Source organism: Phaethon lepturus, unplaced genomic scaffold, assembly GCF_000687285.1.
Source record: "Phaethon lepturus isolate BGI_N335 unplaced genomic scaffold, ASM68728v1 scaffold4015, whole genome shotgun sequence".
Classification (NCBI taxonomy): domain Eukaryota; kingdom Metazoa; phylum Chordata; class Aves; order Phaethontiformes; family Phaethontidae; genus Phaethon; species Phaethon lepturus.
Window position 1 is genome coordinate 22982 of NW_010538201.1, and position 21483 is coordinate 44464.

Consider the following 21483-nt stretch of genomic DNA (forward strand, 5'->3'; position numbering starts at 1 on the left):
TTATTTTTTCTGCTAGAGCAACCTGTTGATTACAGACTGCTGGCTGGAGGTTGTTAACTCTTTCCTAACAAGGGAAATGCACAGGAATGAATTTGATGAAAGGAAAAAAGAATGGAAATACTTTGAGATTTTTAGATTTTTTAAGCACTAACAATCCTATTTTTTTTTCATTGTGAAGTCACCAACAGTGTTACAAAACCAACAGATGTGTTAGATATGTTTCTTTTTAGAAAGAAGTGGTGTAAATTTAAAATAAAGACATATAATAAACTAGAAAGCAGTTCTTATGACTGGAGCTGAGAAAAGCAGCAGCATGAGAAGTAGAATAGGAAATAATCTCTGATACAGATTGCATGAAGAGATCAAAAGGGCCAATACAATGTTTACTCACACACTAAAATATATTTTATCTAACAATGTTCTTACTGGTCTAAGCCTTTTGAATGTTTTCGTTTATGGATATTCAAGAAAAGGAGAATAAGAAAGATAGAAAACTGTATGTTTAATAATGATCAAAACAGTTCATGCTATTCTAGAATGAAGGAAAGGTATTACAGATCACATTCTTCTTAAAAGGTGTTAGTACTGTATTCTGGTACAGCGTTTACAAAAATAAAAACCCCCACAATTTCACTGATATTACACAGTCATTGGAAGTACAGTGTCAAAAATATTTGTCCTCAGCATAGGGTACAAGAATTTCAAAATTTCATCAGCATATTTGCTGCTTTGTATTTTTATAACATTTGAAGCAGGGCAAAACTTCAGAAACAATGACTTCTTAACGAGTAGCAAAAGATCCCAAAGTCAGAATTTGAGCAAGAAATGTCATTGAAGGGTTTCAGATGATTAGGGAATTACACATTTTCATCCTAATTCTGCAGGAGACTGAGTCTCTCAACTTCGTTGATAAGGTCATAAGCAGTCTGCACACTGCTGGTGGAACTTGCAGTCTTGTAAGTTCAAATTAAAAAGTGAAGTCAGTACTTCTGTTATGAGACATTTCAAGGTATGAAGTCAAACTGAGAAAAGAGCAAAGGCAGAAATAGTTTTAAAGTAAAACAAGGTTAACAGTAATTTCTCGGCTAATCAGGAAATGTATCAGATCTGTTTTGCTAGTTTGAATTGAGGTCTAGAAAGCGCCGGAATTAGGGTACACTCATAAACTTTTCTTTTCCATCAAACAAGTAGTGTTTAAAGTACCTGCACAAAATTTATTTCAGACCCTATGGTTCACTGTTACTTCATTATACTAATATTTAACTAGCAGTTTTGTCCAGTCAGTCAAGGGAGTTCTTCACAGACATTGGCACCTTGTGCTAGCCCTCAGTGATAGATTAGCGACTGGAAATGATAATTCCAGTATCTGCATCTTCTGCTGGCAGTAAGATGTTGTGTGCTGTTCATCATTGCCCTTATAAGAAAAACTAATATTTAACAGTCCTATAAGATACTTTCTTTTCATTTAAGTTTCTAAAGTACTTTAAAACACATAGTTCATAGGATCTTTGAAACCTATTTCGTTAGTAGTGTGAGAAGCATGCTTATTGCTACTTTCACTTGGTCACATCTTTGACAAAAACTTGTAGGTATCTTTGAAGGATACAGGGTTTTAGACACCTGGGAAGGAGCCCTTTCTGCAGATTCTTGGAACCTAGAAATGCATATACCAATGGTATGTGGGTTTATCTCCTCAAATCCTAAGACAGGAATTGAGAGTACAGTGCAATATAGCATCACATACTCCCTACTGTGTAGTTCCTGACAGTAGGCTTACCTTTATATGTAGTTAAAATAGATATTTTTCTGTATATTGAGCCAACTGAAGTTAAGTGGGTTTCTCTGAGCAGGATAATGTTTTGAACTTAAATGAATACAAATAATGTTGCATAGAGATCTTATAGAGGTGGTCGATGCTCCAAGCCTGTCAGCATTTAAAAGGCATTTGGACAATGCTGTAACAACATGCTTCAACCTTTGGTCAGCCCTTAATTGGTCAAGGCAGTTGGACTAGATTATAATTTCAGGTCCCTTCCAACTGAAATAGTCTATACTATTCTATTATATTCAGATTCCAGATTAGGAAGTGACACCCAAAAATAGATTGGTTAAAAAGAGAAAACAAGAATCACCTAAATTCAAATAGAACTAATGCAGTGTAATACTGGTCCTCTGTATTAACTGTACAGTTCAAATTACTTCTAGCCATTACAGCAATCTGTTCATCCATATAAACTGGAAGAAGCATAGGATCCTGTGGAGTCAGTCTGATTCCAGAGTCACTTATTCAAGATTTAGAGATTTCAGACCAAGCTTCAAAACATTCTGCTAAGCCCTGAAACCTGTGTGAGAGTGGCAAACATCCATGCAGTCACTTGCTTTAGTTGCAACTTGCTTTATTGAATTTTTGTTTCCTTAAGCCTCTCAGAGTAAGAAGTTTGCAGTTTTAGTATTTAGAATTCGATATGCTACTGAGGGTTCTAAACAGTGAATTTTAAAAGTATATATAAGTTTTAGAGTTGTTACTAGTTCCAGCATACTGATGGAATTATTAGTACTGTTCAAAATAAGTATTCCTTTTAAGTAAGTTCATCTTAACTTAAATCATAATAGTCAGTCTCAAAGTGAAATAAAATACAATGGACTTCAGATATGTGATAAAAATGAAGAGAAACTAATTTTGACTGGTTATGTAAAAAGCCCATAATCATCCATTTGTATGATTTGATTCATGCCAGTATTCTATTATAAGATGTGCATCTTTTTTTCACCGTTAGTTTGTTGACTGTAGCATGCAATAATCCTCCAGAAGGTCTCACTTATATGTGAGAATCCATTCCTTTAGGAAAGTGTCTCTCAGTAGGGCTGAAACTAGTTGCTGCATGTAGTTTTATCCATATGGACAGAATGAGTCTGTAGATCAGAAGCATGAGTCATTGTAAAGCAGTTCACAATGTCAAGTGGTTTTCTAAATTCACTGATTTTTAAGCATGTGTAGTGCCATTACCAATTACTGGGAGCATTTCAGGGTATAATAGAAGCTAGAAGGATTTTAAGCAAAAAGACTAGGCCCTGTTAAGAGCTTTTTTGCCCCCTGAATAACTAAATGACAGGCAAGAAAGATAGGAAGAGTATGACAGAAATATTTCTCCACCTCCAAAATTAGAGGCCTACTAAAATAGGGTCCAGAAAGGAACTGAAAGCAATACATACAACAAGCAAAACTCTCCAAGATCAGTAACGCTGCGTAGAACGAAAATTCATTCACACCTCCAGCATTAGTCTGTCGTCTGAATTACTAAAAGGAAGAGCTTCCACTGAAGTGGATATTGGACTAACAATCATAATATTCCCATTTCACCATTATCCAGTTTACAAGATACAGGCTGCAGCTCTCTGAATCGGGCAGATGCTCCTCGCAGGAAGTTAGAAACAGATTCAAAGCTACATCTTCCAAAATAGTGTTCCTAAGGAATTTTTACAGGCCAGATATGCTGATTTTGTAACATTATAGGGAATGCATATGCCAGTTTGAGATTGACTTAGTCCAGTGGCAGTGGGGGAAGCAGCCGTTCCAGTCTGTGTGCATAAGGAACAGCGGTCCCCCTGACAGGACACCTTGGCTCTGCCGAGTGCTTTATCTGAGGGCTCTTCATGAGGCCAAGCCACAAACCAACCCGAACTCTTAAAATCATCTTTTCACTTCTCTTGACTGTCCCCTATCCTGTTTTCCCTACCGCTTTTTACAAATTTTAGGGAGGTTTGTTGGGCATGACCTAAGCACTTTTAATGTTCTTGAAGTATTTTCCCTCCTGGTCACTGCCTTCTACCCTCCGCAGGGCACCATTAGAAGAAGCTGGTGGGTAATACCCACATGGGATGAGTTTACCATTTCATACGTAGCAAGTGTCTTCTCTCCAGCACTCTTTTCTTTTCCAACACATTTTAAGAGAGATCTTCACTGTGAAGTTATAAGCAAATTACCTTTAGGGGTATAAAGATCTACCATTGTGTCAGTGTGTTTCACTTAACAATACAATTGCGTGCAGTGTACAAAATGGCTACGTTTTGAAGACAGCTGATTCTGCTTACAGGTTCCTACATGCATAATGATAAAGGATACGAGGAAGATTGAAATGCTACTTCATTTTCTTCTGTTTCACCTCTTCCTGTTTTCTGAAGGTTGTTACTGTGACACCAATGTAAAAAAAAAAGAAAAAACCCAACTTCCTACTTGTAATCTGTTTCAAGTCTTTGTCCTCGTTTCTCTCTGCTTGCATCAAGTATTGACAGGAATGAGACTTCCTTCGCTGAAATGCTTGGCTCAATAAAAGGTATGTAAGCTAAAATTATTTACAGACTAAAGAGGATTGACTTCTGTGTGCTCCCTGGTATTATATTTAAGGTAGGGCTCACCAAAAGATTTTAAAAAAGGCAAAGACTTCTAGTATAATATAGCATACTATGTATGTTCAGAATGTTGAAAAGCTACTTCTGTGGGGTTACAAAAATAAACTATCATGTCTACAGATTATACCTGTAGACCAAGCCAGTGGGCTGAGCACTGCATCTGCTTAAAGACTATGGTGCTCCACTCAACGGTCTTTCAAAAGATTTTATGTAAGTGCAGGAAATAAGTAGTTACATGTTTATTTAATGATTTTATTAATAATGATGGGCAGTTGACAGTGCATTTACATGTGCCATGCAGAAGACAAACATCTTCTGGGTGTATAATCCAAGATAATTATAACAGTGCTGATAAAATGAAGCAAATTCTATAAAAATATATTTGAAATTAAGGAAAAAATTATATAGAAGAAAAGAAGAACACATGGGATTTAAAATGAGTTTTTTATACCAGCCCGCCTTATTAAAATACTTTATACTTATTGTTATATACAGAATAAGACAGTTTCTGCTGTGCTGAAACTACTCCACTTTTTGATTTTTCAGCATTCCACAGACCTAACTCTGGTGTGTACCTGAGGGTATAATTCAAACTAGGAACAAAATAATTGTACTGCGATGGAATTTTATTGACCAGTTTTGATAGCTTAAGAAACTAATTTAGAAAATTTTGGACAGGCCAAATCTTGCTTTCAGTTTTGTTTGTTGGAAATTTTTCCTCTTCTAATTAGAATCAAGTTTTTATACTAATAGTTCGATGCTACAAGTTATAAACTGAGTTCAGAACATCAGGTAGAGGCTCAGTAACAGAGCCTGGAGGGTAATAACAAAGGAAGTTTTTCTGCTTTAAGCAAGGACTACCCAGAATTAGCCTTGCAGTAGAATTAGTTTGAGATAAGCTATTTTCGTCAACGTACGAAGAAATATAGTGGCTTTTTTGTGTATAAACGACAGATGTGAAAAGTGTGATCACATTCGCTACAGTAGAATACAAGCCACAGAAGTTTCACTTAGGAAGAAAGTATCTTTTGTTTGCTGTGAAAAGCAGCAAACTACCACAGCTGGTAGAAATGTATTCTTAAACTCTTAGAAGTAATAAGATTCTGTATCATAATTTAGTTTAATTGTTTAGCATTAGTTAAAACTTTCCTTTAAATTTTCTGTAGTAATTTAAGTATTTTCTTTGTAGAACGTTACAGAGCACTGAAACGATTCTCAGAATTATACTGTATTTTGGGCCCCAGAAACTTAACAGAGTAAGCGAAATTACAGAGTCTGGTACTTTGGAGCCCCAGGATTCACATGAAAAAAACCCTGTCCACTGCAAGTCCTGCTGACTTACAGGTGGGCCTTGAAGGGCCCATCAGCTACGTGTGCGCATGAGGATGTTCAAAGGCAGGATGTAGTTTGTGACACTGGAACAGGCTTATTGGGTGCAAATGTAAATTCCGCATTTCCACACTTCTCTGACGGGGAAGGAGGAGAGCATGGATACTATGACTTGATTAGACGTTCTAGCTGCATGGTATTCAGACTTCGCTTTTCTTCTTTGAGTCTTGTCTCCACAGCATATTTTTTTCCCCTCCACTTTTCTTTATTTTCACATCTTTGGAAAAACTACTGGATGCTCAATTTATGAGTACCATTGGCCTATGTCTTACCACTTGCTGCTGTTTTTATTGTATGCTGTTTAAATTACTATAAATAAAAGTGACTGTATAGCTTAAGAACCATCTTAAATGGACTTGAAATGTCTCTAACCTCACTTTGCAGATTAGAGAAATCCACTTTTATCCCATAATGTTAACCACATTGCAGAATACGGATAATAACTTAATTGCTTTAACAAGCCATATTCTTTTAACATTCTTTTATCAATACAGTCAATACCTATATTAAAAAGCCACTTAAGCAGTTGTTCCATGTAGAAATCTCTGAAGTGGACAATAGAAGTCCATGCTTGATAACTCAGCTTGATTTATAAAATTCATGAGAAAGGCGAAAAGGCAAAGTCTACCACATTGCTATGCGCAGATCAGTTAATTTTACAGGTTGTTTTCTGGGATTTTTATTACACTAAAATCTTTGGGTGAAGAGAAAGAGTCCCAACAGGCACTGATACCTTTCCCATAAATGGTCTAACCCTGAGCCTACTGCAGTTGGTAGCAAGCTTCTCAGTTACTTCAGTGGCTCATCAGCAGTTTTGTTGATGCATGTAATGTATGCAGAGAAGCTAATGGCTTTGCTCGTGACCGGAAGGAAAGTCAGAGCACACCTCCCAGGGACTGCGTTGCTGTTTGTTCCTCCACTTTTCCAATTCGTGCAATAAGCAAAGCAGATCAGAAAGAAACTGGAAGAAGCGTTGGCTGTAAAACATAAGCTTCCAGCCAGCAACAGAACTTCCAGAAGTGGTACAGAGTGAGGAGTGCAGAGTAATAGGCACCGGGTTCTTGGTGTGTTAGTTTTCTGTTGCTCAGGGAGACAAGTATTTACAGTTGCACTGTGACCTACACATAGGGATGAAATAATCAGTGGGATTAAAGGCAATACCCCAGTATGCAAAGCCTTTTCTTTCGCACAAGACTGATAACCAAGAGGGTTGTTCTATCTTTCAGTTTCAATGGTGCACACATTTAATATGAAAACTACCTGAATTCCTACCCTATTTATTGAGGTGCTAATTACATTTATGACGGAGCACATAACTCGTTGACCTTAACCTGTTCCATCTGATCATTCATAGAAAGTTATTTTCCCATTTTTTCATGTGACATGAGTGAGATGCTATCATTTTCAGCTGTGAAGTAACAGAACTTCTCTTGGATCTCCATCCAACTTTATATCAATTTGCCAGCTTTATTAACTGCTCTAACAGTAACTGGGGAGTACTCAAAAACAATTGCTTTGAGTTTGCCATTGCTCCTTTATGTGAATTATTTGCAAAATTCTCAGTAACTACATGCAACACAGATTTTGCTTTGAATAACAGTAACATAGTCTGTGTGTCATATGGAACCAGTCCAAATTTCAAACAACATTTCTAGGTAAATTTTTTTACTGTTTCCCAGTAATGATTATGTATAAAAATGATCTAAGGAAGGTACAGAAACACCACTACAGGTTATGCATTAAGGCAAGAAATTGCAGATTTTTCATTTAGCCACCGATTATATTATTTCAAATGGGGGTTTTATGACTGTTTCAGTGAGAATGGCCTATTATTTATAACAGCCAATGGATACAGAGTTGTGAATATAGCTGAATAAGAATTTGAATAAACATTCACAGATCACCTTCTAATTTTCATCCAAACTATAATTACAAAAGGTTATGCTGATGCCTCTAACTGCTCTTACAAAAATAATTTTCAACTAGCTTATTTTGATAGTATCGTAGTTTGCTTCTAAGAAACAAAAAGTCAAGACAAATTTTTCTTAAAGTAAGAAGTAGTCTGGACCAACACCAACCCTGAATATATTTGGACACAGTTCTAGGAAAAGGTTAACTTTTTCCAAAAACTGTGTCTACAAAATGTTTTCATCTGGGATTGAAAGCATCTAAAAATAAGTAGTATACGATAATATTGCCTTTAAGTAGATAAAATTAATTTGGGCTACACAAAAGACACTTTATCCCACTATTTTGCTCTGATACCATCTTTTCTATTTTGCACATATTTATGTAAATCTCACTTGTAAAACAGGACATCAGGGGTTTTTTGTTCACATATTTTCACTTTGTACCACTCATTGCAATGTGTTTAGCCTTAGCTCACTTCAATTGGGTAAGCACAGATAATATGCAGCCGTGTTTAATGTCCTCTGTTTGTGTCGTGGTTTAGCCCTGGCCGGCAACTCAGCCCCACGCAGCCGCTCGCTCACTCCCCCACAGTGGGACGGAGGAGAGAATTGGAAGAGTAAAAGTGAGGAAACTCATAGTTTGAGATAAAGACAGTTTAATAGGTAAAGCAAAAGCCGCGCACGCAAGCAAAGCAAAACAAGGAATCCATTCCCCACTCCCCGTGGGCAGGCGGGGGTTCAGCCATCTCCAGGGAAGCCGGGCTGCATCACGCGTAATGGTTTCTTGGGAAGACAGACACCATCACTCCGCACGTCCCTCCACCCCTTCCTTCTTCTTCGTCCCAGCTTTATATATGGAGCATGACATCATATGGTATGGGATACCCCTTTGGCCAGCCTGGGCCAGCTGTCCTGGCCGTGTCCCCTCCCAGCTCCCCGGGCACCCCCAGCCTGCTCGCTGGCCGGCCAGCACGAGAAGCTGGGCTGTCCCTGACTACTTAGCAACAACTCAAAACATCAGCACGTTATCAGCATTTTCTCATCCCAAATCCAAAACACAGCCTCACGCTAGCTTCTGTGAAGAAAATTAACTCTATCCTGGCTGAAACCAGGACACTCTGGAACAGGTTGCCCCAAGAAGCTGTGCAGTTTTTATTCTCAGAGACTTACAAAACCAGACTGGATAACATCCTGAGGAACCTCATCTGACCTCAGTGCAAACTCTGCTTTGAGCAGCAGTTGGACTAGAGACCTCCTGAGGTCCCTTCTAACCTTAATTGTTCTGTGCTTCTGTATTAACATTTATTAATGAAAATTCTTAAATTAAAAAATATGGTATAAATATGTAATGGGAATATGGTTCCAGAAAATTAAAATTCTATTATTTCTGGGGTGCTGAGCACCTCCATTTGCAAATCTGATACTCAGATTTATTTCTGTTTGGATACTCACTGTAGGTTTTAAGTATAATCTTCAATGTTCTTTACACTGTACTGAACTTCAATTCCTAGCTAAGAAAGGAAAGATGAATCAATTTAATTGGAAAATGAAGTAATTATTGTCTGTATAATGCCTCTATATAAGATTTGTGATATTCTTAATTGCTAACTCTCCCAGTCTTGCAGGTGAAAGTGTTTATTTTATTTGGCTATCTGAAGACTCCTACTTGTTTTGTTTCCCCTCCCTACAGATACATGAGCATATGGCAGATAATCTTTGAAATGGGGGCGCAGAAGCAGCCTGGTTTTACAGTTGCGCTAGCAGATCGACCAGTTCCAAGCTCTTCTCTGCAGCCCGCACAGGGTTCTTCAGATCTCAGCCAAGGCAGTGTGATTCCTCAACGGGAACAAGCGCTGTCCCAACCTGTGTATCTAAAGGCCCTTACCATACCACTGTATCAGCCTGTCCAGACAGGATGCTTTCAGCCAAACAGCCAGTTAGTGACTGGCAGGAGCTGTGTAAATCTAGAGAACAGTAACATACCTCTAATCCTGAATCCTCTTGTTCCTTCTGAAGGCACAGATCAGCCTCAGTCAGCTTTTCATAAACAACTTGGGCAAACTCTAACATTGAACATAGTGAGCACTTTTCCAGTTTTATCACCACAAAATTCTTGTGTAAATGCATCTATTGGAAGCCCAGGGAAATCAAAAAAAGCTGGGAAATATATCTGCAAACACTGTGGACGAGATTGTTTGAAGCCAAGTGTCCTTGAGAAACATATTCGCTCTCACACAGGAGAGAGGCCCTTTCCGTGCACCACTTGTGGTATTGCATTTAAAACTCAAAGCAATTTGTATAAACACAGAAGAACTCAAACACATGTCAACAACACCAGGCTGCCCTCAGACTCTGACAACAGTGGCATATTGGAGCAAAATGAGAAATCAACAGAGAACATCACGTCACATCAAGGTAGCAAACTACTTAGTAGCACCTGTGAAGACAAGGGGATACAGATAAAACAAATGAGTTCAGAGACCAGTGCTGTAACAGACACTAAGAAACTTCTTAATGACCTTTCACTGCTGGCAACAAGCAATTCACCCTTTGCCTCAGCAAATCGAGAAACGACGAATCGGTCCTTTAGTTCAAAGGCTAATCAGGGGGTTCCTGAAAGGGAACCTCGAAGTTTATCATCTCCAGGAGCCTTGCCAAATGGTCAGTGCCAGAGAAAGAAGATACAGGAGCAAAGAACTCCAACTGCCAATAAGCATATTCAGTTGCAAAGGCAGCAAGCAACCTCTTCAGAAAAACAGTGGGATTACAAGCCATTTGACTGCAAACTAAAGAAGTGTGAGAGCACTGACTCAGGGTATCTGTCACGCTCCGATAGTACAGAACAACAGATGGCATCATCCAGCCCGTTGCACAGTCTCTGTGAACACAGCACAGAACTGGAAAATGAAACTGCCTTCAGCAGCCTAAGGTGTACCTCCGGAAGCAGCGCAAAGCTAGATGCAGCTGAGAAAGCTACAGCCTTGATGCTAGAGAAAAAAAGGCTGGAAGAACACATTTCAAAACTTATTTCTCATAACAAAAGCGTGGTGGATGATACCCAGTTAGACAATGTTAGGCCCAGAAAAACTGTCCTTTCTAAACAGGGAAGCATTGATCTGCCAATGCCTTATACATACAAAGACTCTTTCCACTTTGACATCAGAACTTGCGATGTAAATAGGAAAAAGAATCTTTCCCTTTGTTCAGCAAAATCTACCTTTGCACCCCTAGAAAAATGCAAGCCAATGTTTTTTCATTCCGTCCCCACCCAGTTCTCCACAACAATAGATACCGTGCCCGTTACACGCAGCAACTCTTTGCCATTTGTGGAGGGCACAAGGATGGTACATGACAAAGCAGGTTGCTCAAAACCACTTTCTCTTACTAAGCAGTCTGTAAATACAGGCGCTGCTAGTCTGCTGCCTAGCAACAATCTTGCTGCAAATTCAGTGGATTTTGCTAATAGCCATCCCCGAGCTCTAGTCAGACAAACAGCAGTGGACGATCTGCCACTAAGTAATGTGGTTGATCATCCTCCTCCCTCGGAGGAGTTGCAAGGAAGTAAAAAGCTTGGGGCTGGAGAAGTAATCAGTAGTAAAAAGAAGAAACACAATCAGAGGAAATTAAAGATGTTCTCTCAAGAAAAATGGCAAATGTATGGAGATGAAACATTTAAGAAAATCTATCAAAAAATGAAAAGCAGTCAAAATGCCAAGAAAATGAAACAAAGGGGGAATAAGATTACAGATATTACAAGCTTCACTCCTGATTCAAAGGAATCAGTCAGCAGTACTGAAATCACTGAGGAAAGAGATGGCAGGAGCTCTGTAAGTGACAGTGTTTCCTCCCTTGTGACAACAGGTTTAAACACTGGTAAATCAGAAACCTGTACTAATGGTAATCATCTTCTACAGAATGTGTCCTCCGAGGAAACTGCAGACAGTGTCACCTACGTAATGGAGACATCACATTCAGCAAACGCTAGTGCACGTACTGTAAGGAGCAAAACTTCCCAAGACCTCAGTGGCAGCGACACAGACAAATACGCCGGTGGCAACAGCACAGTACTAGCTCCAAGCAGTTGTGAGCTCAGGCTTCCAAATACTCCGTGTCAGCTGAACACTAACAGAAGGAATGATGACTGCTTGCCAGTACAGAGTAGCAAGTGGGAAAAACCATGCCCTGGGAAAGAATCTAGTACATTTGAATCAGATTGTAAAAGCACTTCAGACAATTATGGAAACCATAGCAGGAATAAGGAAACTGGCCAGCGTGCCCTGACGCCCCCGTGGGTCCATTGCAACAACAACAGAGAAGCTGCAGGGAAATCCCAGAACTTACCATCAGAAAGAAAAAAGCTGAAATTTGAAGTGGAGAAGATACAAAACATTATTTCGAAGTCCTGCCCTAGTCCCAGTAGTGAAAACAACACAGTAAATGAGGCAGAGAGAGTCTGTTGCGCTAGCACTCAGTGTCTTTCCACAGCACTGGTGAAATCCTCCAGCAAAGCAGAGGAGAAAAAATTAAGCACGGGAATTAATGAATCCACTGGAGGTACTGAGAATGTGGAGTATATGAAAACAATCAAACTCCTCACAAAAGCTCATAATGATAGTGATGTTAACCTTCTTTCACACTCAGCAGGTGTGTCAGAAGCTTCATTTGTGGGATTTTTGGGGCCAGAATTAAGGGGAAGTGATGGCAATTCTTTTGCCTTGCACGATGCAACAGACGAAGATGTCAAAACATGTCTTGTGAAAACAGGAGCAAAAGTACCACTTCTCAGTGACAGTGCTGATGACATGTCTTCTAGAATTCATTGTCTGCAATCTGGTCATTTAACTCCAGTCCCACAACAAAATGCCTTTTCTCCAAAATATATCCTTAAATTGCCGCAAGACAAGGGAGCCTCAGATTTGTCGCTTTTGCTTAGATCAGAACAGAAGATTCTACCTTGCACATCGGTGACAGACACCCTAACCAATCCCCCCCGCTCTTCCAACAGCGGATCACTCAGTTCTTGTTCTAATGATGCATTTTGGTCCCCTTTAAAATTTGAAGTGAGACAAAAGGCCAGCAAAGGAGAGCTACGATGGAACGTACATGCAAACTGGAAAACTCCGGTATTTTGTGCACCAGTCAGTTCCGAAAAAACAAGTATCTTAACCACAGCAGATAACACCTTTTATAACCAAAACTTCAAGCAGCAGGATATTGTAAGAGATGCTTGGAAAAACAAACGGAACAAAAAGAAATTAAATTATCAAAGGCAAACAGAAGAGAAGTGGATGAGCATAACTACTTCCTCTACACAGACCCCAAAGAAGAAAATATGCTTTACTTCTATGTATACAAGTGGTTTTTTCATATCAGCTGACATCAAAGAAGAGAGGAAGGTTTTACATCATCTTTGCTCAGGAAGTGACTCTTTGATAATGACGTCAGCTTCTAGCAAGGCTGCAGAGCCAACAATCATGGGGTGGGACGGAGGTGGAAGTCCATACGTTCTTAAGGACACTTCACCACCACTGCAGGATACGCAGCATTCTCAGAGCTCAGCAGACAACCCCACTTATTTTTGCCATTCTGTTGGCACTTTTTATTGCCACACTCTCACCACTCACTGTAAAGAATTCCCAGCGCTGCCCCACAAGAATCTGACTGGCTGCTCTGGAAGTTTAACAGTATCAAGCACAAAGAGCACCTTCCCATCACTAAATGCTGAACCTCGATTAACTTGGTGTTGTTTAACAAGAAGCCTTCCTCTGCCTGCTGAGCAGAAGGGGAATGCAGACTCCGCTTACTCCTCCATGCACACCTGTGACAAGGAGTCTGGCAATGAGTGCACACTGTCGAAATACGATATTTCTATTTTCAAAATGAAAAATATTAGCAAGACTGTGGCATATGGCTTAACAAATGGGAGTTTAACAACACTGGTTTCATCCTTTTCTAAAGGACAACAGATGCAGGAGGTAATATTAATAATCCTATTTCCTTCTGAGAGAGGGTGTAATTGGCTGACACCCCCCCATTAGAAAAATAAAAGAATTACCAAAAGTATATTTATAGACATCTACAGGCATTTGTCGATATAGAATTTACAATTTTTGTTTTTATAAGATAAGCTACATATTCATTTGATGCATGAAAAATACATACTTTTCTATGAATATTTAAGTTTCTTTCACTTAGGAATTTCAGTAGGAATGCTGTCTAGTGAGAAAAGTGTATTTCTATTTCTTGATGCATATGTATTTCACTTTTTTATATGTATTTTCATTTTAAATGAGTATTTGAATTAGAGTAGGACTTACGTAGACAATTAATGTCAAGGCTTCACTGTACTTGGAGATACTTGGAATCAAAGCCAGACTGTGGACTAGATCTCTCATTGTTTAGATACACTGAAATGTCAACAAAACTAAATTGCATTAATACCCAATAAAGTGTTTAAGGCTTGAAAGCTTTTCATTTTTAGGTAAGTGAAGACAGACTAATCTCTCTGTACAGAGCCTAGAACAGCTCTGTAAGACTAAGCTTACTTTTTATATAGGAAGAAGAATACAAAAGAACATACACTAGTTCTATATAGATCCACAAAAGCAGTGAGTTATTTTAATTTTATTTTATAAAAGTAGATGGACAAAGTGATTAGAAAAAACTAACATACAAATTCTAGGAAAAATTCAGAATTGTGCTATTTAACTACTATGCTATTCAGCGCTATTTAAAAAAGTATAGATTTCCAATCTCTCAGTTAATGTAATTCCCAATTTTCATGTACTTCATGTACTTCATTTTTTTCTGATATTCTCAACAGTTAAGCTCAGCATCTCCTGGTGGTGCTTTCAAAAATATTTCAGAGCAAAAGAAGAAAACAGTAGTTTGCAAAAAGGAAAAACTCTCAACAAATAAACTCAAGAGGAGCCACAAACAGAAAAAGATTAAAGTCACTCCAAAATGGTAAGGAATATGGTTTTCAGCTTTCCCAGATACAGACGTAATTTTGCTAAAGTGGGTGTAAAAGGTCTACAAAAAATAAAAAGTCATCCCCAAAATTCAACCATGTCAAAATTGGGGGAAAAAAATTAAATCTCTCCAAAAGAGCTACTTGCACATTGCAGCAGTTCCACAAAGGTAAATTATTAGAAATATCAATATGTTGTTTACTATCAGGAACAGACTTTTCTAAGCAAAACAGATATATACCAAAGAAACATGATGACTGGTCAGTTGACTCTCACTATGCTATAGAAATTATTCTTATCTGCCAAAATTGTCAGCATTTACTTTTATTTTAAGGGAACCCAAATAATTAAGTTTTTAATCCTGTTACAGCTAATAGCAGTGTGTGAGACCCTTTTGTCCTCAGAAGATCTATATCCTGAACTTGTATTCACAAGAGAATGCAGAAGAATAAATATCAAGTTCAAACCCAAACTAACAAAACCATCTGCAGTTTAAAGGATCTTTCGGTTTAAATAAAAAGCAGGAAGAATTTGAGTATAAAACTATCAAAGGCACATTGTATCAATCAGCACAGTTTCTCCGTATTTAATGGGAGTTCATATCAGTGGAAGATTTAGCCTCTAATCTTTCAAGAGTGTGGGGTATCAGAATGTCTGATGAATTGCTTCAATAAGAAACACATATTGTGTGCATACATCCTTCTTATTTTATTTCATGACCAAAATCAGACAGAATGACTCCCCTGGGGACAAATCAGTGTCAGTAACTTAATCACCGTGTCTGGTTTGGCAAACAGCACTGCCATTTTGAAGGATTATAAGAACAAAAATAGATGACTCAGGTCTATGTTATCCAGTCTAGTGACATTCCTCTGGGACTTCTTTCTGCTTTGGTTTTTGGGTGGTGGTGTTCGGTGGGTTTTTTGGTGTTTATTTTTTTTCCTTTGGTTTTGTTTGTTTGTTTTTCCCCTGCTGGTCTCAGGTTTATTTATTTGGCTATATCGAAAAAGTAGAGAGACTCAATTAAGTACAGGGTCCTGAAAGCTCAGGTCATACATATTAGTAGCTTACTGGCCAAACTATTAATCATTAAATGTAATATATATTTCTAATACACCAAACTTCTGAATAAGCATGTCCTTTTAGATTTACTTATTACTCTGTGTATAGTGGCTGATTCTAGCGATACAGGAATGGGACCGTCCAATGTACTTTACTCTCCATCATTAAGAGTTACTGAAAGATCTAGCCAGAGTAGAAAACAAAACAGAGTTGGGTTATCCAGCATGAGTTTTCTAACTAACTGAAGTAATTACAGTGTTCGTTAGTGATGATGAACAGGTAGCACATAAGCAGTGAAATGAAAAGTAGAAAAGCCAACAACTATGCAATCTCAGGTGACTCCTGTGCAATTCAAGTCATTATGAAGTATGTTGTTTTAAAATTCCAGCTATAGGAAAAAGGATCTGTTATTCCTGAACCCTTTTCTCTTAGCAAACCAAGGATTTACCGAATCCTACTGAGGAAAAATGTAATAAAATAATTGTGTGTCTCTTACCTAAAATCCTGATTTTTCTTTTGAGTTGACATAAATGAACATCTCCTTCACAGTAGTAAATTGCCGTTAGACTTAAATTTACCTGATGATGTGGTATTTTTCTACTCTGGCTGCTTTTAGATAGCACATACTTGTTTACCCTTCCAATGCCATTGGCATTGCAGGTACAGAGGGAGGCACGTCCATGGATATGCTCAGTTGAACCGATTAAGCAAGCGGCATTGTTTTCCAAATAGAACACTGGATGCTTTGAAAAAAGGCTACTCATCACAACCCTGTAAATTTAATAAGTATAAGAAGTGCCACTCTCCTCAATCAAAGGTACAAGGTAAGTGTTTTGAGTATTTTTTAATGAATGTTTATTTTTTAAGAGAATGAACGTTAACAGTATCTCTGATAGGCACCTGTTCCACATGGAACCGCAAAACCACTTTTGTCCTTCAGTATGTTCCGTGAGTAAAAATACAAACATCTCACACATTTTCAGAACTGAATGCACCATGATTTTCATACACATACTTACATATGCAAATCTGACAATTAGGAGGGCATTTTAAAAAGAAGTAGTTCAAAATAACCTTCCACTAGAAGCCTAAACAGTTTTAAGATGCATCTTTATCAGTTTCTGAAACAAGATTGTATGTCTGCAGTGTGAAATGAGCTTGGTGTGTTGACTTTCTTCCGTGTTTCAATTACCACCTCTCCATTTAATTAGTGGTATTAATGCAAGTGATGTTTATGCCACAACCATCTTGGAAGCCAGGACAATACCTTGTGTTTGTTCACAGCGGATATGAATAGCTATTACTTTGTGGGACAGTAATGGCCAATAAAAAACCACAAAACCCAAACACACATATAGTAAATGAGAAAATGTGTCAGGCTTAGAATAAAAATTTACAGAAAATAGTAAAAACATAGAAGTTAGTTCAGTGATATGATGAGAAATTTAGTAAGTTTTAGCATGTTGGGGAATAAAAATAAAAGTAAAAATTTCTTCAACCTCTGTTCAATAGGAAATTACCTACACCAGCAAAAAGACACATCTTGTTCCACTTCAGACAAGCCACTTTGCAGAAGGAAAAAAGAAGGAAAGAATAACTCAGGAATATTTTCCCACACTGAAAATCTAAACCATGTTAAACAAAAAGACAAAATGGATAAAAAAGTAGGTATTGTATTTTAATTCATCTATTACTTTTTATTAAAACAAAAAAAGGTATTGGTAATTAAAACTTGAATTATATTCAGCTGTTTTAAAGTTCAAGTTGAGACAACTTTGTATCACAGATTTTGTTTAAAAATGTGCTAAAGGTATTTTTGGGGTTAAAATATAATGAAAACTTACTAATGTTAGAATTAGCTTTTTTAAAAAAACAATTAAACCTGCATCACTTAAAAAGGGTATTTCTCATGCTTGCTGTCAGAGGATCGATTACCACTGACATCGGAGGTGCCAGTAGGTGCAGCACAGAGTATCCTGAGACAGAGACAGGAAGTTTGAAAGCAGAAACGTGGCGAGCGTAGTAAGGGCCACGTAGCGGTGGGAAGAATGTGTCCAGCATCGCAGCTGAATTTCTTTAGCCCTTTGTGGAAGCCAGTGAAAGGGGCCTTAGACACATCTGCACGTGCTGCAAACAATGCTGTTGTATGCAGTGTGGGCACAGCTCCTGGGAGTATTCCGTGCTTATCCTAAGCCTCACACGTTTCCCTAGACTTCTGCTTGGCCACACTTGAAGACAAAAGCTACTGAGCCAGACCGCTGTTACGTAGCATGAGCACCGGTTCTTCCTGCATAAGCAGGAACCGAGTCCTTAAAATGTTTTTACTAAGTAATTTTATTTTCTACACATATCTCACCACTTTGGACATTGTAATATTTCTTACAGACTCGTCACAAACCTTTCCCCCTGCATTGCACAAACATCGTTGCAATACATATATTAAAATATCTTAATGAAAAGAATGTCATCCTAGACAGTACATACAAATGCAGCTCCAAACCCCTAACCCCTATCATCCATAAATTATTAGCATGGTCTGTCACCTTACCAGGAAAAAAGAAACACCTGAGGAAAAAATACATTCTTTACTGCACCTCCCACGCACACTGGGAGGGAAAAAAAAGTTTTCTCATCAAAAGAGGGATGAGTAACTTGGTCTGCAGTAATAAAAAAAAAAAAAGATTGCAAATATAATCACAGTTGCATAAATAAAGGTTGACATTATCCTTAATTATTCAGGATATGAGTTACAGCAGACACAAATGTGTTTTATTGATATAGTCAACTTAGTTATCACTGCACTTTTATAAAGGATGGAATTGTGCTGGATTAAAAATTTTAAATGTAAATTTATTTTTCCCCCCCTAATTTCTACAGGATATTTCTGAGCAAATCAGGGAACACACAAGAACAAACTTCTCTTTTCAGAACATTACAGCTCCTCTGGAAATATCTGTGACAGCTCATTCCTTTTCATCCACAGTTAATACAGCCATGCAGCAAGCCAGCAGTGATGTGGAAATCTGCTGTTTAGTGACACAACCGCTTGTGCTTCAGCGATCAGGCCCAGCGGAGTCACAGCCAAACCTTCAGAGTGACTCCGTGGCATCTCCTTTTTGGTCTTGCCCTTCTGATTTTACAAATACAGGCACAGGTCACCAACTTGACAGCACACACTCAGAGACTACTGGTCCTCTTTCCTTACATCTAGAAGCAAGCCAGGAGAACATACTAAATGTAGAGTCAGAGAGTCAAAGATTTGGTACATTAGACCCGGCGATCCAGGCCTCAGGAAAGGAGAAACCTCCAGCTGAAGAAAACACATATTCATCTCCAGAGGACAACTCAACTCCCGGTTCCCAGCCTGGATGTTCATGTTTATTCGGATCAAAAGCAGAGTCTCTTCCCGAGTCAGTCCCAAGGGCTAAATCACCCAGTGTAGAATACACAGTGCAGGCAAACATTTCTCAAAAAATCCTTGACCTTCACGGAAGTGCAGACAAGAATGGAACCCACCTGCAGTCAGATAGCTATGGAAGGCCACACGAAACAGCTACTACTACCTTTAAAAAGACCCCAATTACTCTCAGGTCCCCCGAGTTCAAGACTTACTCTGCCACACTTTCCAAGACATACAAAAAGAGAGGTTTAGAGATGATGAGGAAGCAAACCAGAGTCGAGTATGATGACACTAGTAGTGATGATGAAGATAGGCTTGTTATAGAAATATAGCAAATAGGCTGCTAACAAGATGCTTGTATGGTGGCCCGTTACAGAAGGAAATACCATAGATGTTTGATCTATAATTCTGAAGCACCTTAAAATCAGAAAAGCCATTCTTCTGTGCAATAGGCAGCATTCTCTTCTGAAGAGTCCATTCTTTCAAGGATTCAAACTTTAAGAAAACTTATTTGAAGCAAAGAGGGAGCTGGCATCACACATTTAAATGCAAGTGGTAAACCTGTGTTTATGAGGGGTTTCCAGCATTGTTAACCTTCTTACAAGTGCTAGCTGCCAGTTATTACTAAAAGGCTGCAGTGTATTTATTTACTACTGACAATACTATAGCAGCAGCTTCCTCAATATATGAGCAAAGATCTCTTGGAAGGGTATGGAACGTATTCTCTTCTGTATAATCCTCTTTTCTTGTCGTCACTGCCATCTGTACTGGGAGTGATACACTGGCATTAAGGGGAAGATCTGCTCCCTAAGCATCCATGATATTGGAAGAGTCTGGAAAAATGCTGATCTTTTTCCATGTTGCACAAATGTCAATGCTTCTTTGTGACAAATGACACAAGCATGCTTTGCTTTGTGTTTTGTGCCTTTTATGCCAAGTTCTACGCAAATATTCTTGATTTCTAGTTGGAGAATATGGGTGTTAGCTATTGATACTTCCTTGTGGTAAAATTTCTGACAAGGAGTTTCTGATAATATGCATCACATTGTGCTCCAACTGATGTCATCTGGAATGTTTCATTTTTATTGTAATCTTAAGTTTAACTGCAATGATGCTATTTTATTGAGAGTGAAGAAGCTATATGGCATAGCTTGTTTTCTTTTTTTAAGAAAACGTTTTGTGCTATGAACCCTAAAATTTACTGGTTTCTATGTGAATAAATAATTAGATATTTTAATTTGACCAAGTGTATTCACTTGCTTGATTAAACTGATAAACATTAAAAACATTCCACTTCTATGTTATAGTCAAATTCTATACTTAAACTTCTACCATTCTTAGAGTGTGAATCGTACATAGGGCTTAATGGATTAACCTACATGGGATATTTAGAGTTGCTTTTACTTTAATCATGCATAGGTAAGCATATATACATCATACTCACAAAGAAATCTAGTACACTACATGAGAAAAACAAATGTATATGTGCAAAAAGATGCCAAAACAGCTAACAGAGTTAAAGCAAGTGTTAAGTCCTATGCAATTCCTGTGTTTTCAGATGTCTTACAAACATGACAAGACTTGAGGTCATCCATACAGAGCTTCACCTTTAGCCTAAAATTCTGTTCATAAATTTATTACTGGCACAGAAAACAAGAACTGTGATCAAAATATTGCACCAATTCCTAATTCTAATGTGTAAAAAAAAAAAAAGCTAAGAAAAAAATCTACTCTTTCAGAATAGAGGATGAACCATGAAATGTACTTTTCCCTTTCTAAAAATGTTACAATATTACACAAATTACACCAATAATTGGTGTCAAAACTGCAAGGAAAAAATCTAGGAATAACAGTTTAAGGAATTATGCATTTTTATTCTCCCGCTTCATTTCTCACTTACGAAGTGCTGGGGTTTTATAGCAAAAGTATTACTACTAATCGTTGGGTTGTGATCAGAATTTGCAGCTCGGACATACAGTGAACCAGTCTGTTCCTTTGCTACACTTTACGGTCAACTTCTGTAAACCTGAGCTTTATCTCCCCATACCACACAATGAGAGGGTAAGGTGACAGCCTTAATGTTACTGAATGATACGTAACAGCCTCCTTAACTTGGGAAACTTGGTATTCAGAGCTCAGCAAGCAGAGGCGTACCATTGAAGAATGAATGGCATCAACAATGGTGGATCACAAGACACTGCAAATTGCATCTTTTGTTGACCGATACAGTACAAACCCCACCATTTTATTTAGAATGATACCACTGAAAAGAATGATTCAGCTGTAGATTGGGTTTATATTAGATTTTTCTCATTATATTGCTAAATTATTTTATCTTAAT

At 38.1% G+C, this 21483-nt stretch overlaps 1 protein-coding gene across 1 annotated transcript; it reads left to right on the forward strand.

The window, feature by feature from the left end:
* The first annotated feature begins 9430 nt into the window (after nt 1-9430).
* Nucleotides 9431-19474, forward strand: ZNF831 (zinc finger protein 831). Its single transcript, XM_010286702.1, has 5 exons — nt 9431-13684; nt 14533-14675; nt 16403-16566; nt 17255-17406; nt 18620-19474. The coding sequence occupies exons 1-5, from the start codon at nt 9431-9433 to the stop codon at nt 19472-19474; spliced, it is 5568 nt and encodes a 1855-aa protein (XP_010285004.1).
* The last annotated feature ends 2009 nt before the right edge of the window (nt 19475-21483 follow it).

Coding starts and splice junctions, on each gene's coding strand:
- ZNF831 (XM_010286702.1), top strand. CDS start 9,431: ATGGGGGCGCAGAAGCAGCCTGGTTTTACAGTTGCGCTAGCAGATCGA. Junction 14,676..16,402: donor ATTAAAGTCACTCCAAAATG/GTAAGGAATATG, acceptor TTGGCATTGCAG/GTACAGAGGGAGGCACGTCC. Junction 17,407..18,619: donor AAGACAAAATGGATAAAAAA/GTAGGTATTGTA, acceptor TAATTTCTACAG/GATATTTCTGAGCAAATCAG.